Genomic DNA, 27,428 nt, shown 5'->3' on the forward strand with positions numbered 1-27,428 from the left:
TCTTAAAATCCGCCAGATCACGAAATTTCTAGGCATATCGTGAAATGGCGCCATTTCATGAATTGGCTAAGGGACATCCGCCATATCGTTCAAAACTCACCGTTTATTTCACGTTTATTTTGTGCTAAGGTAATTCCTGTTTTATTAAGACCATACGACTTCTATGAAATGACTATTTTTCTTGATCAACAAACTGTCGAACAAGAGCCGCATTAAGTCAGCGCACACGCACCGCGCACGTTAACGTTCGCCCGCATCGCAATCGCACCCCAGCCTTCTGCATATTATATGCCAGCTGCACTTCCGGTGGGAAAGTCGAAAAACCTCTTGTTATTATGGAAATATAATAAGGAAATGCTAGCATTTTAATTAATTGGAGGCACATAACCACTCAACGTTAAAGTCAAGCAAGAAACCTAACTAACTTAGAAATGTTAACCCCGACTTTGTCATTTTAAAGTTCAATATCTCAAAAACGGCTGAATTGATTTTAATAAAACATTGCTAAGAACCACCGCAAAGAAACTACTTTTAAGTAAAAATATCGCAGTGAAGTCATCTCGATATTAACGCCATCTAGTGATATTTTGACTGTCAACAAACCCTCATTAGTTATTGACCTACACAAACAAACTGGCACTCTGTCATTAAATTTTTGTTAAATCATTAAATTACGTAACGTAAGTAAACGTACCTATGAGTGCTTGGCACTGTACCAATAGTTGCCACATTTAATTATATATATCATAGGGGTACATTAGCGTGTCGAACACTCGGACGTTTAACATAGGTACTTAAATTGTTAGATCGACTTAATTTTACAGGATGTATTAAAAAAATGTGTGTATGTACCATCAGCTAAATATGTGGTCTACCACCCTAAAGTTGATAATCGCTTGCATGACATAAAACGATAATGCCAACAGACGTCGACTTTACCGACATATTCATTCGATAGGAAATAGTTAAAAAATTGGTATACCACTTATTTGGCTGATGGTACCTATTAAATTAGGCAGGTATCCATTTTGGATGGATTGGATTGGAGACGGATCTATAATCCATCTTTATTGACACACACACAAACATCACGCCTGTATTCCTAAAAGGGGTAGGCAGAGCACACGAAATGTTACCGCTTCGGAGCCACTTTTAGCAATATAGGTTTAAATTTTGACAAAAACGGTACAATAAATAATGACAGGTTGCTAGCCTGTCGCCTACGGTACACCTTTAACCTATATTATTAGTCACCTCTTATAAGTACGACATCCACGGAAGAAAGGTAGAGGTGTAATTCTAACCCGACACCACACGGGGAGAGGGGCCCTTATTAATATTATAATATTAGTTTCTTACTTTGTATAAATACCTACAAAAGAAAGTGACTGTCAGTCTATCTTTTAGTCTGTTACCTCTTCACGCTGAAACCGCTGAACCCCGGGAAAGACATGGGATAGTTTTTATCCCGAAAATTTTCAAAACAGCTAGTTGAATATATCTTTAACTTGCGCAGAATTAAATAACCTAGCTCTACTTCAGACTCCAAGAACGATTTGTTTTCGATACCGTCCTGTTACTAAAAGGTCACGTTAAAAACCTACTCAATAATTCCCATACTCGGTCTTCCATGACTCAAAAATACTTATCGAAATACAATGCATTGCTGAAATTTCCCAACACACTTTTTCCTGAAAATCAAACATGTTTAAGTCCATACGCTGCTATTGGCGAACACGCAGCTTCGTGATTGGTTAGTAGGCGGCGTTAAATTAATGGGGGTGCCTGATTGGTTGATGTCTACCAGTTGTTCGGTTATGGTGGGGGGAAACAACCCTCTGTTTATTTTTCTTGATAGAGCTTAGTGAACGGCAAGCTTTCGAGGTGTGTACACAAACAAATAAGAAAAGTATTGCGATACAAATTGTGTGTTGTGTGTGGACGTGCGGGACTCTAATAAGCTGGGACTCAATTGTGAAAGTGGATCTGATTGCTTTACGGAGATGGTTATTCTGTAAGTACCTACAAGCGTATTTTATTTTATTATTTATAGCGTACTCTATTATTATTCTAAATTATCATTTTTATAATAATCGTTTTATTCAACCTTTAACAATTACTGAATTATAAAGCGAATAAACCAGATATAAAAGTATAGTTACGAGTATTTTAGGTATAGGCAGACTTATCTACATTACCAGTGAGATACAAAATGACGTGTCTTAGTGATATTACCAATAAAGGAGTATGAGTAAATATGAGTATACCTATGGCCTCATCTGCACTTAACAGCAGGTGAGATAGGGGCAATCACGGTCAGTTTAAGGTAACTTAACTTTAGAGATAAAGGAGAATAATGTAACGTTTTTCGTAAAATAAAAAAAGTAATGGTAGGTATTAAGAGAGTCGTACCTAGTTTTAGGACTGAGATTTTTTTTTATGGATTCTTCCTCTGAATAATCGACCTATACGGTCGGCTAGGTAGAACTCGTTTCGAATTTTGACGATACCTAATTTAAAAATAATACGCATATAATCCTTATTTTGTTTATTATATTATACCTACCTATATATTATCAGACATAGGTGGTCATGCGTACGGATGTAGGTCTCAAACTAAATTATTATTTTTGATATTATAATGTTTTTGTTGGATAGGTGTTTTAAAATCATTAGGAATAGACGAGATTCAGTGAGTGTTTGCAAATATTCAACTAAAGTGCAAATTTTCATAAAATTCCCGGTGTAAAATCTAAATCTAAACTTTTAAAGAAAACTATAACGGCTAAGTTTGCTTGAGAATTATTAGTAGTTTTACTCTTAAATAGCAGCCTAATGTATACAATATACCTAAACTTGGAAGATTCTGCATAAAATACGACATCCTTAGAAAAATATTACTTATTTTTTTCGTAATGGCTACGGAGCCCTATTTTGGGCGTGTCCGACTCGCTTTTGGCCGGTTTTTTATATGAAGTGTTGACAAGTAGGTATCAATGCATGGCAAAGTGTGTCAACTAACTCAGTTTTTATAAAAAAAAAATTATATAAGAGAGGAAAATAAGCATGCTGGTCACCTAATGCGAAGCAATCACCGCCTGCTTATGACACACCCTTAACCACTCGAATGTGGTTCCATATTTTATTCGTGAGTGGAAAAAAGTTCTGCGGTGCTAGATTGCTAACTATTAAGATGGTGGTTGTATCCGAAGAAAACGTAATTCACGGTTCCCTCACTCCACGCCATTGCACCATACCTCAACATCATCATCATCATCAAATCAGCCGTACCGTAAGACGTCCACTGTCGGACATATGCCTCCCCAATAAAATAAACCTCCAGTGGCTTCGGCTACCACGCGTAATACCTACACAATAAAATGTCTACACATCTTAGTATTGGTTCTTCAATAACGCCTACGAGATTGACAAACGAGCATCAACTAACATCTGTCTGTCCATAATGACTAAAATAAAGGCATCGTCACGGCACCCACAACTTGACCGTAGGGATACGTACTCACAGTGGGGTGGGTTGTGGAAGGTGCCGTCAATTGGACCTAATTGAAACTCATTGAGACCGGTGCACCTCGTGTTTATTGCATAGGGAGTTCAAGGATTGTTGTATTCAGTGAAAATTTTAGGTTGTTAAAAACTGAGGGTTTTGTTGGACAAATCGAAGCAGAAGAAGAAAAAAAGCAAATATACCCTATGGTTGAGTAATTATTGGGTTTTTTGTCATTTGCTTCTTTAAAAGTATCTTATGGTATACCAGTGTTGCCACCTCAGATTTTTTTACCCTAACGTTAACTACACAAAATTACCCTAAATTAGGCACTTAAATTTCTTTTTACCTAAAATTTTTTAAAATAAAAACAAAGCAAATAAATACGATTTATTAATAAACTAATAGCTGAACTACTACACCGTTTCGAAAAATTCTTGGAATGCATCCATTATAGTGTTAGCTTCTATGTCATCTGCATATTTTTTTTTCTTGAAACCGTACATTTTATTCGAAAACTTTTACCCTAAATAATTTTCTACTCCAAAAAATACCCTAAACGTGTAAAAATACCCTAAATTTAGGGTAAAATACCCTAAAGTGGGGACACTGTGGTATACATACATGAAACATAAGTCAAGTAAGAATCATGGTAATACCACAAAAAATTGATGCTACATTGATTGATAGCAGGGGTTCCCAATCTTTTCAATACTGTGACTCCATTTTAATTTGACGCCTTTTAATTCGATGCGGGTTTTTTACGTGAAAGCGAGTTTTCCTGCAGCGGTTCTTAGCTACGTTTGATAAAAATCGGTTCAGCCGTTTTCAACTTTGTAAGTTGGTTAGGCTATACAGTTGTAACTGTTTTGCGTGGCCTTTTTTAAATTAAAAAGACGTATGAAGCCTTAGATACGCGTGCTCGGACCTATGCGTACCTACCGGTCTAAGAAATTGAATCGCGGAGGTGCCAACGTGAAACTTTTCCGTTGCATATGGCATGTTGACATTCCACACATTTGCCAAAGAAATCATCGTGAAATTGATTGAGAAATGGTTCCACCCTGATAAGCGTTTCAGTTTCATTAACTGCACCAGATCGAGACGCACAATTTGGGGACAGATAACCTATTTATTCTTAATGTTCAACTTACCTTAACTAATATGTAATAAAAAATAAGTCATCAGTATGTAGGTACATACCTACCTATCTAGTATACTTACCTGTGATAATAGGTAAAAGGTATTTGAAGGGGCATTCCTAATAATTAGTGTCGGTCCAATAAAAGTAGCGTGTGGCTTCTGTGTCCATATCGTATTTCAATAAATTTACTGCAAAAACAATTAATTTGAAGACATTTCAAAGTTAAAGTTTTCAAGAATTCATTCATCATAATCTAACCTACCCGAAAAGCTTGCATATTATCGCTTTGGCTTTTAATTGAATTGTTTAATGTAACAACTCTACCTATTTTTATTTAGCATATTAATTGTCCCAAAGCTAGTAAAAGGCCTCCCCTTTCCTTTTCCACCCGTCTCTATCTTTTGCAAAATTTGATCAGTCAGTCAGAGTTTTGAAAAAAAGCACACACACCTATGATATAAAATCTCCATGCGATACTCTTCCATGGCCATGTTTTAAGATATTTAATTTTCGACGTCATGTCATCAAAGTTTTCCATAGAAAATTACTGTTAAGCATATTTACTCTTCAATCATGTCTATTTACATTATCCGTCTCGGAGTACGTAGTTACCAATTAAGGCCTGCGCCTGCCCCCAGACATTCACGATGGCTGAGCAATTGGTTCAATAGCACTTGCCGAGGGGAAAGCTCCCTGCGATTCGAACGCTATGTACCTAATGGAAACATAAACAAACAACAATTAACTGCCGTTTACTATTTAATTTTGCTACAAAGACTCCTTTTTGTGCGCTTTTGAAAACTTCAGTGTTTACATAGTAACGAGCAGATAAGTGCGGTAGCTGCTATGTGATACAATGTTGCCTTTGGCGTACCTATATCTACAGTCAGTTCGATTTAGGCTGTCCGTTTGAGCTTACCTTAGGTAATAGAGAACCAAATTAAAGTTGGGGCGAAACTCAACCTCCTGGACTGTGTTTTTTTTTATCTATATTAGAATCCATAATATATTATATCTTCAGTCCAATTTACACAATCCATAATAACTTCTGCCATAAAGATCTTTTGCGATAACGACGTTTGTATGCTATAATATTTTTGTCCTAAATAATATTGAATACTCTAAAGCTTATTTAGCATAATTATCTTACCTAAGTACTAAATGAGCATGATAGCCACATACCTATCCTAATAAATATCCATAATCATCTTTAACAACTAACACTAATTTTGTCATAATATATTTTGTCATAATAGTAGGTATATCATCCTTAACGTTGTTTATATTTTTTTAAACTTACGAAACTTTATAACATTATAATCAACGTTAAGGATGATTTTCACTCATATATTTCTACCATTGGGACTTAATCACGCTAAAACTTAACATTCTTTGTCTACATTAGGTATTATATGCTGCAATAATATATGTACTGTACGCACAGATTTCCCATTTTATTCTATCAGGCGTTACCCTTACATTATTTAACATGTAAGTATGTACATAAATTAATAATGTGAAACATCGTAGGATTGCTCAGTAGTGTTTCATGTCTGTTGCAAGTTGAAAGTTGGAGATTTTATTTTTACTTAATAACTTCATTCGGTTGATGGCACTTCGTCGGCTGCTGCCGCGGCACACTCGCTTCGCTCGCTTAGCTCGCGCGCTGTGGTTACAGTTCAGACTTGTCAGAACCTAAAATGGATCGTAATATTGTATAAGGCTAATAATATAGTAAATAACGGGGAGATAAGTAAAGCCATAAAATATGCTCTTATACTTATACCACCTATTACACACCCTAAAAATCCTTTAGCATAAATTACGACAGTCCTTTCTTTCCAGCGGCCGTTCGGACATGTCAGACGGATCCTCCACTGAATGGGACATCAACGACGCCGTAGTACCCCGCGTGTCTTCGTTTGATACCTTCAGCGAGTGGTGCGACGGCCACATGCGTCGCGTGTACCCGCCCGCTTGCGAAGAGGCCCGTCGACACGCCTCCGGCTGGGCCATGAGAAACACTAACAACCACAACGTGCATATACTGAAGAAGAGCTGCCTTGGAGTCCTAGTTTGCTCGGCGAGGTGCCGATTGCCAGATGGATCGCGCGTACATCTAAGGCCAGCGATATGCGACAAGGCGCGGAAAAAACAACAAGGTAGAGTTTTTCGTATACTTATTATTATGTATTTTATAGTTATGTTGGCAACACTATTTGAAGATGTAACTGTTTCTGCTTGGCTTATATCCTCGGGAGTCCTCGCGTACCTACTTTATAAAGAACAAATTAACACTAAGAGTACTGCTAAAGAGGTATATATATTATAAAGCACAAATTGGTTAAAGAATTTTTAGAATGTTAAAATAAAATCCAAAATAACAAAGCTGGTGACTGACGTGTAGGATTTTAGTGCTACATTTCTTTAAAAAAGTTAGTACTCAGGAAGATATTTTCGCTCCTTTTGGTTCCTTTTTTAGCCACTAAGTATTTAGTGGCGCCCTTCGGCTCTCACCATAAAAGTAGTTTTAACAAAGTAAATTATGTTGGATCGTACACTTATGTGCATGTTTAATTATGTCAATAAATAACCCGCCGTTTCTTCGTCAACAGGAAAACCTTGTCCAAACAGACTATGCAACGGCGGCCGCCTAGAAGTCCAGCCTTGCAGAGGCCACTGCGGTTACCCCGTCACTCACTTCTGGCGACACACTGAACACGCTATATTCTTCCAAGCGAAGGGCGCCCACGACCATCCCCGACCAGAAGCCAAGGGTGCCAGTGAGGTTCGGCGGTCTTTAGGCGCTGGTAGAAGAGTCAGGGGTCTAGCTCTGTTGCTAGCAAGAGAGACGGCCCTGTCAGACAAAATCCTTACACTTAAGCCAGAGAAGCAGATGCCACAGAAAACTAGCAATCCACCACCACAGCCACCACCGCTCATCCCCGATAACCAAAGAAGTAAGTTTTGAAACAGTTTCTTCTGTATGTACTTATTTACTAAGTGAAATACATACCTATACATTCATTTCGCCCAATTCAATAAAATAATCATATTATATGAAACATAAGTCTAAGTCATGATCATATACGAGTATGCATTTGCTTTGCATAGGTATCTTCTTCTGTGAGCAGCATAAAAAAATATTGAGTTTGCTGTAGCTAGATTATGAAACTCTATCAAATTTGAACAACTAATATTTTAAATATCTTCAGTTTACTCAGTCACGTCCTTCTTTTCAGCATTAGCATGCACATGTGGCCCGTTCGAGTGCTCCTGCCGGTGGCGGTCGGAGCCGACGCCGGAAATGTACGCCCCTACCGCGTGGTCGCCAGCGGAGCCCCAGTACGCCGCATACGCGCCCCCCGCGCCGGCCGCGCCCTGCATACCGCAGCCCTACGACCCCACGGCACTACCCGCCGATGACATCTTCCACCCCGAAGAAATCTTCCAACTAGACCACCCTATCCGTATGGACTTCTCTATGGAAGAAAACACCCTAGAATCACCTCCCACGTTTGCAGAACTTAATAATGACAACTCAAGGCCCGAAGAGGCGTATTGGCTGGAATGGCAGCGGGCGGCCGGCGGCTCGGAATCCAGTGAAACTCCTTCACCAGAGGTGTTCGGCGGCTATCAACAAACCGAAGCGTATTGCGAACAAACCTACCTGCCACAAACATACTACACCGAGGAAGCTCAATATTACCCGACGGAAAGTACGAGAACGTCCCCAATTGTGGACATGCAAAATCAACGGTACTACAGGTATGAAGAGGATTGTGCGCAAACCAACACTGCGGTGCAAGGGTGGAACTATACGGACTGTGCGTTCGCGACCAATGATGTACCCGAGTGCAAACAGTACTATGACGCGCAACACCAGCAAGCGGTCAACGCGTTTAGTGCGCTCTCGTATAATTAGGACGTTCAAGTTTTAACCCGTCACGCGTCCAAGACTACATTAGTCCCTAACTTTTTTGTACGGGAAATGTCCTAGAGACTACCAGTAGTCTCTAGGACATTTCCCGCAAAAAAAAGTTAGGGACTAATGTAGTCTCTAGGACGCGTGACGGGTTAAATAAAAGGTTGTACTAGTGTAAAAATGTAAATAAAGTTACAAAGTTAAACGAAATCTTGATTTTCTGTTTGATTGCTTATAGACTATGAAATATTGAATCAGTACAAATTATTTTGTAAAAAGTTGACGACTTAGACTTCCGTTTGTGATGTTCAGATCCAGTAAATAAAACGCAATTTGTAAAAAAACTTCTATTTATTGTATATAAAAATTACATTTAAAATTGTCAATTTTACATTTTTATTTTTTTATTTTCTAACGATAAAATTGGTCACTACAAAATAGTCCATAAAGCGATCACACGATAAGATTTATTATGCAATTACAGTCGCAAAACATTCCCATAAACATTCCGCATGACATAATTAAATGACAATGTGACCTGACCAATGCTCGCCACTCGCGGCCGGTCGCGCGGCGCGGCGCCGGCGGCGACCAGCGCGAATAACGCTCTCCGCTGTAGGCAACGCAGCCAACGCTAACTTAACACCTATCTTAAACCGCTCGATTTCGTTTCAATAATAATGATTTACTCATGAACAACTATGTACAATAACAATGTGATTAAAATACTTTAGCTCCTAATACATGAAACCTCGTTAATATCGATTCGAAAAGAGTTCGCAACTGATACATCACAGACGTGTGACGTTTCAATGATGCCTACAATTCTCACATGCAATATACACCGTCGTCTCCAAAAAGATTATGAACTTACAATCTGAAATTTTCTTCGTTTATTGCTTTTTGAAGCCGGATGAAGCCGGATATACTCAGTTTTACTAAAACAAAACTTACTTAAGACGTAGCTTAATAACATTGCTGATTAAATGTACGTGTTTAGCAATAGGCCTAAAAGTATAATACGAAATTTACATTAAACAAGTGTCGTCCTGTATTAGTAAAACTGTAGGTCGAGGGATCGAGGAGAGCACAGCACACACTATCACAGCATTCGGCTAAAGCCGACGACAGTGTCCCCGGCGCCCGGCGACGCGCGGGAACACCGGTAGCCCCACGACGGGCGCCACTTATAATAAGGCCACAAACCAATTTAACACGAAGCATCCTCACACGACACGACATTAAGATCTGCACTTCGATTCGAACTACTTTATTATTAGAACCGCTAAACAATTGGACGCAAGTGCCTGTGCCTCGTTCAGTAGTGTCTCAGCAGCGTACTTTGACAAGAACATCTAAATCTATTTCGATCGAACTATAGCTAGAGTTTCAAAACCTATTTAAAGTGAAGGAGTTCAAGTTGCAGCGAGATCGAGTGTCAAAGCGTTTTCGTTGCACAAGCTTAACACTTGCGAGTGGAATTCCTAAATGTTAAGGATAGACTTCTAAATAATCACTATGACTTAGGTATCAAGATAGTAATAGCCTTACAAAGAGGAGAATCTTAAGGATGAATACGGCTAAAACCTTTAATTAACCGTATTTAGACTGACACATATCTATAACGAACACTGTTTTATCAACAAAGCTGTGAAAAAGAAAGAAATGATACCATGTCTCAATTTTGTGCAATAATCTATAGTCATATCACCAATCGCTTCGTATCTGTAAAATCTATAATAGTAAGTTACTGTTAAAATAAACTAATAATTTAAAGTTGTCATCACATCAACCGGCGTTTTAAGAGGAACTAAATATAACACAACACAACATAGATATAAAAATAAACAGATATATTTAAGCATTACAAATAATAATCGCAGAATAAAATAATTCGTGTAAAGCTATTAAGGCGACTAAATATTAAAATTTGTACTACTGAGATGTAATCACATTTACCAAAACTTCAGTAAAATAATTCGAGCAGTGAGCTGCCTGTGGTCCGTTTACATAAACGAAAGTTATAAGACATAATTAGGAAAATACATTTTCTTTTAGGTCTGACATTTGACAAAGTGCTAGAAAAATATTTGAAATTTAAATCATTTAGAAAATTTAAGAGAATTTTGAAGAGCGGAAGCTCTGTGCGGCCATGGAAGACATCAAATAGGTGGACATGTCTAAAACTTTGCAGAGTGAATGCTACGTGCCACCTTGGGACAAACATTAAACTAAACACATTACTGATGATTTTTACATAATTATTTATATGTTCAGTTTTGTTTATATATTCAGCAATACCAAATGTGTTAAAAATACACAAATAAATTAAAATTCAAATCAGTTCATAACATTAATTTTCATATCTGCAGCAAAATATGTACTGTCAAATACGAATTAAATACCGATTTTTTTAATATCTGATACAGTAATTGTCGGTGATTCTAGGAGATCAAAGTATGTGATGTCTTAAAAGATCTTTCAGGCAAGTATACATATTTTCACTATTATAAATATAACCAGATGAATCAACATAGCCCCAAGGTTGTTTGACCACTAATTCTCTCTCATCTAATTCTATGTTAGTGCGAATTTCAATAGTGTCAAAACACGTATTATTGCTGCTAGCAGTACCAATCATAATTTAATACGCATTAGGTTCCGAAACAGCACCCTAATTTAAATTCGACATAAAACGGTACTTTTTCGTAAAGGGTGCTTTAACGAAAGAGAATTCCAAAAAACGTCTTACATGGTAGTAAAACATCGCTAGCTAAGTGGCTACTGTGCCTACTGTTACAGGTCTAACACAGCTATCTTACACCAGCCGTACTGGAATCAGACTTTTCACTGTATTCCTTATGACACCACGTAAGATCACACTTCACTTCACTAGATGGCGCTGTATTAAAAGTCAGTTGTAGCGGCTAGAAGCAGCCACATGGCGGTGCCGAAGGTCCGGTCGCGCCACTAGATGTCGGGGCGGGCGGCGGCGCGCGCGCGGCGTCAGGGCGCGGCCTCCTCCGCCAGCTCCTCGACCGGCGTGGGCGTGCCGCGCGCAATCACCGATACTGCGCTCACTGACAGCTCCAGGGGCTCGGGCCCGAGGCAGCGCCCTACGCTGCATTCCATGTCCGTGCTGGAATTAAAGCAAAAAGAAGTTAAAAACATGGTGAAAATGACAGTAAGGCGGACTCGTTGACAAGGGTTATTTAACTCCAAGTTTACTGTTAACCCGGGGCTAGTGTCAAAACGTATGGAACTATCATTTTTAACCCTGGTCTGTGCAAGTGGTCCTAAGAGACATCAGGGAGAAGTTTGAGGTCTGAGACTAAGGGATTAAATGTATGTAATAAATATGTCAACATTATGCAATAGCAGGATTGGACGCGCGTTTGAAATAAATGTTAGTTATTATTATTATTATTATAAATTTTACTTACTATCCACTAATCTATTTATACTAATATTGTAAATGCGAAACCAATTGTATTTGTCTGTTTCTTACCCATTCATGCTTAAACCACTAAACTAATTTAAATATAATTTGGTATAGAGGTAGTTTGAGGACCCTGTGAATAGGGCGATAGCAATGCAGATAAAGTCACCGGGCAACAGCTAGTATAAAATAATTTACCCAGTTCCCTGTTAATCTGAGGGCAGAACAGCTTCGTTAGTCATTTTGGCAAATTGAACAGATAACTACCGCTTTACTACACGCAGAGTTGTAAGGGGTTAGTTAGTTATACTCACACAGCACTGGCAGTGGACGCCTGCATCCTAGCATTGTGCCATTGCTCGCTGGCCTCTATAGAATCGAGTTGATCTTCGGACGCCGCCGCTACGGGCGCCGCCTCGCTGGTAGACACCGGAGAATCCAAGTTAATAAGGGTCGCCGTGGCTACCTCTTTGCTGGCTTCGTCAGTGTTCGAGCTGGTCGATTGACTCGTGTCGACTGATTTGGACATTTCTGTGGACAGATTGTTACTAGTTTAGAGTATGGTGTCTTTTAAATTCCTCATGTCAAAAGTTTTTTATAGAGGTAATTTTAGATGGTTACAAGAACAGCTTATACTTTTGTTCTAAGTTGTAAGTACTGCAGAGATTAATATGCATGTATGTATATCTAACAAGTCTCCCATGCCTAATAACACATTTTATGATGATTAATTAACAGCACATCAGGTGACACACAAATAACATACCAAGAATGGACGGAGTCGAGAAGAGTAATTTCTCATTTGAAATTGGTTAAGTCCCAAAATTGCTGGGTGGGAAATTAAAAAAGTGCCTTGTAAATTGGAAATCATTGGGTCTAACATGGATTTAAAATTGGGATAAAGCGAGGTGGAGGATGAAACAAAAGCTAAGACCTGGTGCATGCATGTAGGTCAACCATTTCTTGAGCGGGCGACTCTCGCCGAACACGGGCAGAGCGCTGCGTTGCATTACATCTGCAAGGCAATGCGTGTGCGCACGTGTTAGACAAATGACAGCTGCGCCAAAACATTAAGCCACAGAGCTGTATCTTTGCATATTACGGCAGCTTGGTGCATAATCTTTGCCTTTTTCTCAGGGGAATGAATAAAAAAAAGAAAACGGATGTTGTTTTATTGTGGCAAAAAAACTAGGCGATAACAGATAAGCAGGTTTAAAGCTACGTTTTTAACAACACAGGAGGCAAAGCAAGATAACGTTAAGCTAATAAAATGTAAACGTAGTATGTACTATAAGTCAGTACGAATTAAATTATGTATTTGTGGATGTGATACAGTAATAGCTTAAAAAAATATTTAAAAATATTTCGTGCTTTAGCGTTATAAAATCAAACAAAAACCATTTATGTGATAACTGATAGATAATTTAAAAGGTTTAAATTCCAGGGTCAAGTTATTATATATGCTTCGTAAGAGGTTTTAGGGAAAAGAACATAATAGAACTACGGGCTTTGTGTCACCATAACACTAAACCTTGTTTTCATTAACAGAATTGGCCAAGAGAATTTGAAATGTTTGGGTCCAATATCTGACAGAAATAAATCAAGTAACCACTGAAACCATTCGAATGTTTTCTTCGGGTTTAATAGACTAAATTTTGCAGAGATTGTCAAACTTTTGCAATTTCATTACATTATGTTGTTACTGCGGTTTTACCACCTCACTCACTCGTGTCTAATTATTATACTATGATGTCACAGTACAGCGAGAGCGGCCGGCGGAATCCCGGTCACTGTTTCTTTCTGTCGAAGAGTATAGAATGGATGTAGAAAGAGATTAACGTTCATTCACCATCTCATTATACACTCATCTTATTCCGTTTGATAGTAAACACAATGTATGGCTTTTCTGGTCGCCAAGATAATGGCGAATGAACCGCGGTGCTGTTGGTACCTTGCTTATGCTTGTGGTCGCAGCAGGGAGGCGGCGCGAGGTGCGGGCGTAGCGGACGAACGCGCACGCGGTAGAAGCGCGACGCGCGAGGCATATGGTAGCGGTTGCCGCTCTGCAATATAACAGACATTATGGTAAGTTTACACGATGACTGTTGTTTACGTGGTGCTAGGTGTAGTTTTCAGCGCCAGTCTTGCGCACAGACACCCCATGGCCGGCCACAGACCTACCAATTCCGTTCTACCAAGAATAAATCAGAAAAGAATTGAAACTGGAAGGCTATATTGCAATTTAAATTTACTCGTCAAACAACAATGCCTGCGGGTCGGCAACAATGCCTGGTCACCAAGCAACCTACAGTATCGCCACTATCGCAGATTAGAACGTTCTGGCAGATCGGCGGTGTATGTGTGTGTGTGTGTGTGTGCGATGAATCCGGTTGCTTTTGCTATGACTCCGGCATTACGTGACGTGTTTATACGAGTCCAAAAAATTAAAGCTGCACCTAACCACTCTAAAGTAACTTAAAAAAAAACTGCTTGAGTTCCATTGGTCCTCTACACGTCTATCAAACAGGACACTCCATCTACTTGGATTCATATAGTTTACGACCTGGCAATTATATGAAAAATTGCCGCAAGCTGCAAAAATAGAGGCCCTAGCATTCACTCATCTCTTCCGCAGTTATATCAACGATACTACTTTCAAAAGTAGACATTATGATAATGACGTGAACAAACCTTCTTAGCGTAACAGTATTCTTTGGACTCGACAACGGCGATGGCGTAGAGACGACGCTCCGCCTCATGTTTAACGTTGATGCTCAGTTCGAGCGCCGGCAGACAGTCACTGTGTACGAAGTACATTAACGACGCCTCCTGGAGAAAGTAACATTAAAATTGATTAATAAATTATTGTTAATATTGAAATAATACACTAAAAGCTCTTAGAGCTGATGCGTGTACATCACTGCACTTGCAACTTGCACTTGAAATTGTTGGACAAATAGTTAGTTTATTATGCTTACAATGTTCTTCGCGACTACCTTTCCAAGATCTCGCTTTCCTAAGTCGCGCCTAGGGCGTTGGTGTATTAAAAATATTAAAATAGATCTTGCGTTCAACAACCCTGGCGTTTGAAACATTAAACGGGTCTCTATTGTTTCCCATAAAATTTAAACTCCGATTTTAACAATCCATAATGTTATTCATCATAATTTTTGCAAGTCATATTATCTTAAGGGGTTGCTCTTCCATACAAACCTACGGACACCGCATAGCTTCCAGGACATGTTTTCTTAGAGGATTTTTGAGAATAGTAAATTATGGATATGCTCTTCAAGCAAAATCCAAAAAAAGTAACTTTAATTGCATCAAAAGTGCAGCGTGATGCAGTAAATTTTGATGCATTTTACCATTGTATGAGTACAACTGACAGTGTTCGCAGCGAGCATGTAGTGACATCTATATGGGTGCGTGAGTCAGTGTCACAAAATCAAAACATATTGTAAATAGGTATCGACTATTTCGTGTGTCACGTGACCATCACCTTTGGCTCAGATAATACGACAACTAAATGAAAAAGCATGAGATCACTGAGAGATCAAGTTCAAGTTTCTGAGTCTAGTATTTACTTTTTTTGTTTTTTAAATCTGTTATTTTCGGAAGTTGAAACGCCTAAACTATTATTTCTGATTAATGCAAGGACACAAACTTTAAGTAGGACGAAAAACAGTAAGTTACTTTTAAAATTGTCATTTAAAATAATAATTATTTAAGTAACAGACCCAGTCCTCGGCAAAAAATATTTCATTGCATACTTTACATACATTATAATGCGGTGCTTCGATCTAGGACAAGTGGTTTAAATTCAACTTACAAATTCTGAACAGATATTAGTTATTTACTCTTACGTAGACAGTAGCGCCACTAATTTATATAAAGCATATATATTCTCACAATAAAAGGTGATAGGTGTAATCACTAAACTAATTAGTTAAAAAATAAGGTCTACATTCAACATACATTGCATGTGTATGAATATCAAGTTTTACAGTGAGGCTCAATAAATTCCTACATATCACGGCATTTTTACGGCCGCTAAATCTAGGCTCAGTGAATAAAAAGGTTTTCACAATCGAAGTACTTTTCGTACCACCTTTTTATTATTATTACTGGCTAGATAAGTAAAATTTAAACGTCATTATAATACATTTTTGTCACAACGTCAAGTCAATGAGATTGATATTCAAATCAATTATGTTTGAATAATTATCGTTTGAACACAAATCAAGAAGTCAAAAAGTTGGCGGACGAGAGGAAATTAGCAAGAGTGCAACTCTTAAACTATTTATGTATGTACGATTTGATGATGAGGATAACATATGTACCTAATTGAATACACGGGTATGTTAATTTTATCATTTTTGTCAGAAACATTAATATTTGTAACAAGAACACCAGAGACAGGGCTGTAAGAATTTCATTCCTACTGGGTGGCCAAAGTATGGCTTATCGTGTGTACCAAACTTGTGGTCTGCAGCAACCTACTACGAAAACATACCAAATTTCCCTAACTCTTAGTTGCGCCGTGAACATTTTCACTCCATAGAAGTAAGTCGCTTCCCACCGTCTGTCTGCATATGTACGAGTATGTACTGTATGTACTCTATTATGAAGTGATTCAAGATTTTTTATTTATTTATAAGTGTGAGAAACGGCAAGGGTTATGGTTTTGGAGCATATGTATGGTCATTTCTTTCGCACGCTATGCAACAAGGCCTTGATGTATCTTAACAAGTAAGACAATAAACAACAAGACAATAGAAGAGACAAGAAAAAGTCTTTGTTAGGAGTGACACAGGTTGTTAATTTTATGCGTATGTGAGTCTGTCTGTGTATCTTTCCGTCGGCCCATCCGTCCGTCCGTCTGTCGATCCGTCCATCTGTCTGTCTGTCTGTCTTTCGAAGTGAACACTACATCATTGATGACATATGGATCCGAGACGTGGTGCTTTACTTTAGGCCTTATAAATAGGCTCAGAGTTGCTCAGCGAGCTATGGAGAGAGCTATGCTTGGGGTTTCTCTACGGGACCGAATCAGAAATGAGGAGATACGTAGAAGAACAAGGGTCACCGACATAGCCAAGCGAATCAGCTCGTTGAAGTGGCAATGGGCCGGCCATATAGCACGGAGAGCGGATGGCCGTTGGGGCCGAAAAGTTCTCGAGTGGAGGCCGCGGATCGGCAAGCGCAGCGTAGGACGTCCACCAACAAGATGGACGGATGACCTGGTTAAAGCCGCAGGTTCACGGTGGATGCAGGCCGCTGCCAGCCAAAGCAACTGGAAGTCTGTAGGGGAGGCCTATGTCCAACAGTGGACGTCCTACGGCTGAGATGATGATGATGATGATGGTGAATAAAGTTGTACCAACTGTACTTTAGTCGAAAATTTTACTACGACCTTTAAAATTTATAAGTATTTTATTGATAATTAGAAGCAGAGTCTTGGGAAATAGCTCATGTTAGGAGATAGAGAGATCAGAAGAGGTATCGTTAGATTTGTCTCTGTTAGGCACTCCTAACACAGGTGTCACTACACAGGTTGTTAATTTTATGCGTGAGTCTGCAGTCCTGGATTTATAAATAGGCCGTATAGGCCGCGGCCTAGGGGCGGCAGATTTAAAAAAATATTATTTTAGAAAGCTACATAGGGCGGCGGATATAAAGTGACCTACACTCATAAAAAAACATAAATCCGCCACTGTGAGTCTGTCAGTGTACCTTTCCGTCGCCTCATCCGTCCGTCCGTCTGTTGATCTGTCCATCTGTCTGTCCGTCTGTCTGTCTGTCTGTGTTCGAAGTGAATCATTGTCCTATTTTTTAATGATTGTTTACCAACGCACACACCAAACCTTTTATCCTAAAAAGCTGAAATTTAAGATAAGGAAAATATGGCTTATTATGTACCTACATAAAATTCTACTGGTTCGTAACTATTATTTAGTTATTAGGGTTCCGTACCTAAAAAGTGCCAACGGAACCTATTGCTGAGACTCCGCTGTCTGTCTGTCTGTCTGTCCGTCCGTCTGTCACAGGGCTCTATCTCTTGAGTCGTAATAGTAAGACACTTTAAATTTTTACAGGTCATGTATTACTGTGGCCGCTATAACAACAAATACTCAAACCAGAATAATATAAATATTTTAGGGCGGCTCCCATACAACAAACGTGATTGTTTAGCCGTTTTTTGCATGATGTTAATAACGGCAACAGGTAGACGCTTGAAATATTCACAGAATATTTAGCTGTATAATACTTTAAAAATAAATAAATTAATTAAAATAAAACAAATATTTAAGGAGGACTTCCATACAACAAACTTGTTTTTCTGGCCGTTTTTTTTTTGCTTATGTCTAATGTTGTATAGATAATGGTACGGAAGACATCGTGCGTGAATCCGACTCGCACTTGGCCAGTTTATTTTAATACCCAGGGTAGGTAGCATGGAATTCAATGTTATATATTAATTTTACAACTCTATCTCCATATCACTAATCTCTGTAAATTGACATGCAGGCAGAAAGGAATAGCAAAAATCTAAATTCAATATCAGGATATTTTGAAAAAGATAAGTATTTTTCACAAACCGATCTTAATGAAGATGATGATGATGATGATGATGATGATGATGATGGTCGTATGTCATCGCTGCCGAATTCTTACTTTATTCAATGAAAGACATGGAGAAACTTTGTCACAAAGACTTAGTTCAGATAGTTTGATATTAAACTGTCCGTCCGTCTATTTCTATAGGATTACTTAAAACTGAAGCAAACTGAAGTGGCAGTGGCCGGCCATATCAGCCGAAGAACCGATAACTACTAGGGTAAACGAGTAAAAGCCTAGCGTGGCGTGGGACGCCCTCAGACTAGGTGGAGCGATGATAGCTGACAGTAACTGGATGAGAGTGGCCGAGGATCGTGCTCAGTGGCGTGCAATTGGAGACGCCTATGTCCAGTAGTGGGCTAAGATAGGCCGATAATGATGATGATGATGATGATGACTTAAAATAAGACAATAATCCCACTCATATTATAAATACGAAAGTTTGTTAGTCTGTTTGTTTATTTCTTTATTACCTTTTCACGTCTAAATCGTTGAACCGATTAGGATGAAATTTGGGATACAGATAGTTTGAGTCCCGTGGAAAAACATAGGGTAGTTTTTTTTAATCACATAATTCCCGCGGAATAGCTATAAACGAATTCTACGCGGACAGAGTTGCGTGCAACAGTATGTACATTAGGGAATTTACCTACTGATAGTCTGATTTACGTCCTTATGCTGTAACTAAAAGGCATCGGTCACTTTATTCCTCTACCTAAGTATCTTATAGTCTGTCTGCTAATACTATTTCTGTATTTATTAATGCACAATTCCTTTCAGATTCAATGCTAACTAACTGCATATAACTTTGCCTGGAATCATTATATTGCGAAAGTAGCCATGGTGCTGTCATGCAATATTCAAGGTGAAGAAAAGAAGAAACGTTTAATGTTGATATGCAAGAAATTTAGGAATATCCGACTGATTAGATTTATTTATTAACGCTGTGTTAAAAAGTTTGTTCTAAATAAATATGATGTACACAATGAAATAAAGTCTTCGTAGGCATCTTTCTTTTAGCGTTCCGTGGGTGGAAATTTTAGTGGAGATTCTAAAAACAAGAATACCAACAGGTATGTAGTTTTTATTTGTTGAATGAAACTACAGTAATTTCAGATGATGAGATAATAGGGGTACATTATATATAAAGTACTATAAAACCGTACAACTTTGACTTTTGAGATAACTTTGCCCAAGTTGTCATTTTTTTAAATATCTGAAATAAAACAAAATTGACTGATTTGTGACCACTTTGTGACATGCACATTTCTAAATAATTTTCGTACATTTTTTTCCCTTTTGTCACGAATAAATCTTTTCTTTTTCGATATTAGAATATTTCTTTATTCCTGACGGGAGTTACTTCTTCTTTTTAGGGTTCCGTACCCAAAGGGTGCCAACGGGACCCTATTGCTGAGACTCTGCTGTCTGTCTGTCTGTCTGTCTATCTGTCCATCCGTCTGTCACAGGGCTTTATTTCTTGAGCTGTAATAGCTACCCGTGTGATGTCGGGTTAGAATTAGACCTCTCCATTTCTTCCGTGGATGTCGTAAGAGGCGACTGAGGACCGTAGGCCACAGGCTAGCAACCTGTCACTATTGTACCGTTTTTGTCAAACTTAAAACCTAAAATTGCTAAAAGTGGCGCCGAAGCTGTAACGTTTCGTGTGCTTTGCCTACCCCATTTAGGCATACATGTTTGTGTGTGCTAGACACTTGAAATGTTGACAGATTATGTAGGTATTACTGTGGCCTCCATAACAACAAATACTAATAATAAAGTAAGTAAAAATAAATGGAGTTGTCATACAAGAAACGTGTTTTTTTTCCAGCGTTTTTTGGTTACTAGGCGTTGCTAAAACTTATTAGTGAACTGTTTTAAAAACATTGTACGTACGGAACCCTTCGTATGTACGAGTCCGACTCGAACTTGACCTTTTTTTATCCTGCCAAGGCCTTTTTGTTACAGCTTATATTTAACTCCGCGGGCAAAATAAATATCAACGGCAAAATTGGACGGTTTTATGGTACTAAAAAAATAGTCTTCTATTTATAACAGAAAATGTAATTTATGTAAATTATTGTAAATTTATGTATGTAGGTGCAGTGGGACGTATATAGGCTGGGATGATGATGATGATGATGATGTATGTAGGTAAATTATTTAATAGTGTTACATGACAGCAGCAGCAGCAGCTCGTGAATTTGCTGCTCTGTATGTATGTGTGTTCTGGTGTTCTAAGTGACGATTAAATATTCACAGAACAAAAACAACCAAAATATCTAAATATATATTAATGTTATTTTTTTAGGCCTTTACCATATGTAATTCGACTTTTTAGTGTAGTTTTTTTTTTAACTATAGCGTACAATTTCGTACATTTTTTCTGATTTACAAGAAATTAGAAAAGTCGACTGCTTCATAGTGAAAAAGATAGCGCCCGCCAGAAAGTACTTCAAATTAGTAGATTTTTTTTGTTTTTTTATAATCGGTTCCATTTTTTGTTAAAAATTTTTCATGTACCTACATTTTCTGATGTCAGTGAATTCCATGCGACACCATGTCACCGCCAGGAAGTATGACACTCAACTTCGAAGCTGTCTCACCCTGGAGATTGCGTGGATCGATATTTACTTGAAATCTTATTAACTTATTTATTGTTTTGTCACTAGTAACGTGCTAGCACAAGTCTTTTCGCGATAGTTTTAATCTTCTTCTGCGTGAAACATTGTAGTAGAAAAATAGTAGAATTATTATATGTTCAATTTTTTTAACAAACGAGTTAGTGTTATGCTCTATGTCACAGGATGACTAAATATTGACTATCGATATCGATAATAATATCACTCATGTTTAGACTTTGCTCATGTCTAGCTTTAGAGACATTCTTGACTGAGCCGGCCGCGATAACTGTAGTAGGTAGTATGACGTTCTTTTTAGAGTGTCATTGCTACTGAACTGTCAGGTTGCCTTACAGAAGAAAAGTAAACTCATGTAAAATGACAATCTCGCATACAGATACCCAGAATCAAGAACCAAAATCAGAAGAATTGTATAAGTTCATATATTGATAATTTTTTATTGTGAGCTTACTTTTTTTTAATTATGTGTAACTATTATTACAAATTATATATTTTTAAGCTTCTGGTACCTTGACTTTTGTATTTAGGACTATTGCATGGTAGGTGCACGCGGCTAGTAGCTAATTTTATAAGATCTCCGCTTACAAATTGTATCTTTCGCGTCACTGCTTTTATTATAGTGGCATCATAATAATGTTTGATTTTGAGTTTGCATTATATTATAGGCACTAAGTAAGTATAGAAGTTAGGTTGGTCAAAACTGTCATATTGGCTGTACATTAATTTTCATCTAATCTAGTGTCCCAAATTTCAAATTTGTCAATTTTCAAAATCACTCAATATGCTTGACTGAAATGTTTACATCGTAAAATCTGGGCCATATTGTCCGAAATAAAGGTCGTTACTTATTATTGTAATAGCTGGTTCAGATTTTCGATCACGAACCCATCTGGACCCGGTCATTTGAAAGGCATGGGACCACAGCCAACATATCTAATATAGATGAGATGAGCAGAACTTTGGAGGTCTATCCCCTAATACACTATAAGGATGTGCTAGCGGACAGGCCTCTACAGTTGCCAGATCCGGACAGTAATTCACATGGAGTGGGCTATGGCGTTAATAGGATGCCGCATACAGCATTACCGAGATATGGAGTGAGATAACGGACACCTACCATTCCAATTTTCCAATATCATATAAATTGTACATTTAGTAGACGATGACATTATGCCGTTCACTAAATGGGCCGCTCAAACTATTGACCCCCCGAAACAACGAGGTGTAGTATAATATAATGCTTCAAAAATATATTTCACATACTTTTATTCTGACCTAGAAAGACGTGTAATAATATGTGATATTTTGATTGGTTCGATTGTATATCTATCTTGTCTTGAGTGGATAGAGATGAACAAAATAAATACTTGAATAATTGAGTGGTTTCGGTGTTACCAGGTTCCTTGACCCTTGATGCGTGGCTTTACTGGTACGTCCATGAGGCACATGTACCATATGACCAGTGATGTAAATAATGGAGTTGTTCTTTCGAAAAAATAATAAACTTTATTACATACATTATAATAATTATTTTTATTCTTGAACCACATTTAGATAAACAATGAAAATTGCTACGGGGATATTATATTACCTTATCATTACTATGGCGACGTGTCAAAAGAACGCTGCACATTGCTTCGGGACAGAGAACTTGTTAATTTGCGGAACCTCATATAAATTGACAACAATATTTTTTACTTTACTTCTGCGCTACGAACCGTGCCCCACAACTACGTCCATGTGAAATATCTATACAATAAGTTTACATACACGCCCGCTCTCTTTCTCTTCGATGTAAAACAATATTTTATTATGTATGTATAGTATATGTCACACAAGCTCGACTAGCTGTCACAAATACCTACTATATAACTATTATTAGGTATTGTGTGATATATATATTATTTCATGTAGGAGGAGGGAGGTGGAGGAGGGCGTGTACTGCATGTTATTATATTATGTAGGAACGTATCACATAGATCTAACTGTGCCGCACGGTTGATAGCAGAGAAACCTAGGGCAAAATTAAATACTGTAGGTTCTAGATGCTGACTAACAGTCAAGCTCAAAAAAATTAATTGCTAGTGGTACGGTTGGCTTGTTGATTGACTGGACAGCGGGCATATTTAACTTGTATCACAAAGTTTATACCTTTTTTTTGTTCTCAAAGTATTAGCTGAATCTAATGCCGACGTTGTTCACTAGCAGACCTGACCCCCTGATCCTGATAATTATTCTCAAACGCTGTCTAATGCGACGTACTGCATTTTACTTACCCCAAAGAAAAGATTGTATGGTAGAACTGCAACTGTCACAGGCGGAACGGCAGTGATGGGTCTGGTAATTGCAGCCTGCTCGCGTGCACAGACAGATGAGAGGAATAGAGCAACAAAATAATTAAAATAAACTGGAATTAATCAAAATACCACGCACAGGACTTATCACGCTAACGCACACGAGTAATATTTACCTCGACGTTTCGGCAACATTACAGTGGCCGTGGTCACGGGTAGACTGAAGTGTGGGGTGACAAATAAAAATGACCAAGTGCGGGTAGTTCGAAGGACTCGCGCTGCTAGGCAGACTTGACACCCCACACTTCAGTCTACTCGTGACCACGGCCACTGTAATGTTGCCGAAACGTCGAGGTAAATATTACTCGTGTCTAAAAATATATTGTTTCCAAAATAGTTACTTGATTTATAATGCATAATATTTGGCATGATTATTGGGATATGAATTTACTGTACCAGCGGGAAAATTACAAATTAATTATACCCACTGCCCTGTCAACCAGACTAGTTAGCCGTAGATACTACAGGCAAAGAGCGATCAAAAAGTAGCAAAGTAAAGACATTCCCTTTTTACTCTTAGTATTTGAGGACATGTAAAACTATTTGAGCATTTCCAAATAAAGTTTGTACATTTGATTTGCGACTCCTATTTGTGATAAAAATTTGCAGGTTTGTAGAGTGAACGATATTGAGTCGTAATAACATAGTCTCTCAAAATGTCCCAATTGGTTTGTATGGAAATTTCCTTTTTTGTTACCAAAACTATGGATTTGCGGTAACAAAAAGGAACTTTCCATACAAATTAATTGGGACATTTCGGGAGACTATCTACCTGCAAATTTTTACCCAAATCGGAGTCGCAAATCAAATGTACAAACTTTTTTAGAAATGCTCATTTTAGCACTGTAGCTTGCTGTAACAAAGTACCAAACTGTTCAGCTACCTATGAGCTTGACTGCTTCGAATTAGGTTTGATGCAACATCTGTCTCCGATGATGACGTGTCAGCTAAACTGAACGTGCCCGTAGTCTGCAAGTACGACGGATTATTTGCGGTAGTTCTAGTTCCTTCACAAGACCTTGAAGAAAGAACTGCGTTATTTTTCCGCCTTTGTACCTTTGCAAGAACTGAAGATGCTACTGCGAAAGGAACAAAGGCAAAAAAATAAACGCAGTTTTTCCTTCAAGTCTTGTAAAGGAACTAATGCAAAAAAAACGCAATAGTTCCATCGCACGAACATCCAAAGGAAACACTGCCAATAATCCAGTACACACGACTACAAGCCTGCTGGATCGGAAAAAAATCCTAGCAGATAATACTTACAATAGGTAGTTATATGATACCAATCGACAACTGTTTTCGACTCGAAGGTAACAAAGGGAGTGTAGATGATTTTGGAACTGCTCGTAGTCTTCTGCTGATTGTGCCAAATCATCGGTTATGATATCCTAACAAAATCAATTTATAGAGATAAGTAGGTACAAAATTAGCACGGGATAATTTTTACCGCAATTTGATCGGCGCAAGTTATCGGCGAGTGGGTGAACTTTTGCTGTTATGTAAGTATTTCGTAAGTATTTATTTATACCTATAAAGGCAAAACATGGCCTAAAAATGCATGAGATTTGGCAAACGTATTCCTTGAGGATCGCAGAGGTGCAAGAAGTTTTTTTTAATTCGAATACCTACACTACAGAGTAGATTTTTTTCTTCAACGGGAGCGAAGCCGCGGGATTAAGCTAGTAATTATATATACGAACTGAGAAATCCAGATGCAGAAGCCTAGATAAACTCTTCGTCAACTCTTTTCATGGTTAGCAACTTATTAATAATTGATATTAGCAGTTTATGATTACTAATTCTCTACCAAAAGTCTTACCACAGAAATTGAGTGATGATGATGATGATAATTAGGATAGTAAACTCTGTATGGATTTTATTACCTCTTTTGATAGAAAGAGCTTACACGAAGCACTGTTCATAAAATATTAGTTATGTCTAAAGGCACTGTTACACATGCTCGTTACTGGACTGAAGCAAACGCGTTCACACTTGCTTATTACCTTTCCCCCTTCCACCCCGTCTCGAGCTTGCCACTAATAAGCATGCTCGATAGTAGCATGTCCTGTTCACACATGCTACTAGCTAGCATTTGCTCAATAGTAGCATGCTTTCTTGCTACTAAAGAGCATGTGTAACAGTGTCTTAAGGGACTTTGGCTTTACGGATGCCCTTGATAAACTTGATTGCCTGTGCATTCCTGTGCGTGTCGTACAAGATGACTAAGAGCCCTGGTGGCAGCGCTCTCTATTGCCAACTACGAATTCCAAACTCCAGCTCTGCGGCGTGGAAGGTAAGGACAAACCACCGCACTATTTTCCCAGAAACTCGTCCTGTAGATTTGCTACCGATTTTCAACCGACGACCATGACCACTTTAGCAAGAGTAGTAACTACGAAAAGTAACTATAAATATAACCTGAATAATAGCAAGACCATCAACCAAGACAAGAAACCGTGGTCAGAATCTCGGTAATTTCTCAATTTATCGTACACATATTATGACCACTTGAAAGGCGTTTGGCTCGTATTATAATATGCGAACAGTTATCCAAGACCCTGCTTCTAATTATCAATAAAATACTTATAGATTTTATAGGTCGTAGTAAAATTTTCGAGTAAAGTACAGTTAGTACAAAATTTCGTGACTCGATAAAAAAAATGTGAATATTACTCGAAGGAGTACCCCGATCGGGTAGCTAAGTGTCGCAATAGACTTTCGCTAGCTGGCGCTGTCTATTTGAGTGTGTGCGTGAGCTCCTAGTGTCCGTATACGGCCGCAATCGACGTTCAAAGTAAAGCACCTCGTTTGCGGCTTTGGCGGAATATTTCATTTCGAGTGTGGGGTCAAAAAATCGGTTACGCTTAGATACTCCCGCCACTAGTTTTTGGTGAAATAATTCTTCATAATTTACGAAAAAAACCTGAAAAAAGGAACTATTGATAACAGCGCCATCTAACGGGACATTGCTCATGAGCTAACCAGGAGCAAACCCCTTAAGTCATAACATTAAACAGTATAAGTGAAGTTCCGATTTTCGCAGTCATAATTATCGTAAGTCAAAATTGGTTAGTTTAAACATTCGATGTCCATATAGTATACCATTCCATAATATTAAAGGCAATAAACTAGTTATAATAATTGTTGTAGTCTTTTTTCAGCAGGTCTTAATGATTGATAGTCACCTGATAAGTTAGTCATAACATTTAACGTCATAATGTTAAATTCAATAAAAACACTCATAATAATTATAAGAATGAATTCAATTATTTATCAGAAAAATGAAATACATAATATTTTAACTACCGAATGTAAACCTAACTGTAGTTGTATGCATAATAATCAAAGTTCATAATAAATAATTTTTATAGGAACATCGAAGATCAAAAATCATTTGTGAAGCAATATCATCCGGACTGCTATAAAAAAAATACCTAACATCGAAGGCTAAGGCCGGCGCTACACTCCGCTTCGCTCCCGCCTTAGCCTTCTAAACCTAACCTATCCGAGTCGCTTCTGCTCCGAACCGTCTTGCTCGCTCGCTTCGCTCGCTCGCGCAAATCAGATTGTTTTCAACATAATTTCTATTAGTCATATTGATATTATCTAAAGTCGTAGTTAAATGAATAAGCACTTTCAAAATTAAATGTATGCCATATTATGGATTTGGTTTCTTAGACCTAGACACTTTAGTCATTAAAACGATATGAGTAACAAAAAAAATGTATGGGAAACAAAGGGATCCCACATTAAACATTATGGCTGACTTAATGCTGCCAGATTCTATTTTGATTGTTTACT

At 38.1% G+C, this 27,428-nt stretch overlaps 2 protein-coding genes across 4 annotated transcripts in view; one reads left to right on the forward strand and one right to left on the reverse strand.

Annotated features, from left to right (window-relative positions):
• The first annotated feature begins 1,869 nt into the window (after positions 1-1,869).
• On the forward strand, positions 1,870-8,913 carry LOC141426499 (uncharacterized). Its single transcript, XM_074085435.1, has 4 exons — positions 1,870-2,014; positions 6,495-6,811; positions 7,265-7,609; positions 7,892-8,913. Exons 1-4 carry the CDS (start codon positions 2,004-2,006, stop codon positions 8,572-8,574), a joined length of 1,356 nt encoding a protein of 451 aa, XP_073941536.1. The 5' UTR covers positions 1,870-2,003; the 3' UTR covers positions 8,575-8,913.
• Positions 8,907-27,428, reverse strand: part of Atg17 (autophagy-related 17) — a 69,426-nt gene continuing 50,904 nt past the window's right edge. For 2 of the 3 annotated variants that reach the window (XM_074085432.1, XM_074085433.1), the window contains 5 exons: positions 14,705-14,842; positions 13,965-14,076; positions 12,948-13,028; positions 12,328-12,544; positions 8,907-11,713 (listed from right to left, as the gene is read on the reverse strand). In XM_074085432.1, the coding sequence (XP_073941533.1) occupies positions 11,581-11,713; positions 12,328-12,544; positions 12,948-13,028; positions 13,965-14,076; positions 14,705-14,842 (681 nt within the window). In that variant the 3' untranslated portion in view covers positions 8,907-11,580. The remainder of the gene's footprint in view (positions 11,714-12,327; positions 12,545-12,947; positions 13,029-13,964; positions 14,077-14,704; positions 14,843-27,428) is intronic. The other variant, XM_074085434.1, reaches the window with a different exon arrangement.

This window comes from Choristoneura fumiferana, chromosome 3, assembly GCF_025370935.1.
Source record: "Choristoneura fumiferana chromosome 3, NRCan_CFum_1, whole genome shotgun sequence".
Classification (NCBI taxonomy): domain Eukaryota; kingdom Metazoa; phylum Arthropoda; class Insecta; order Lepidoptera; family Tortricidae; genus Choristoneura; species Choristoneura fumiferana.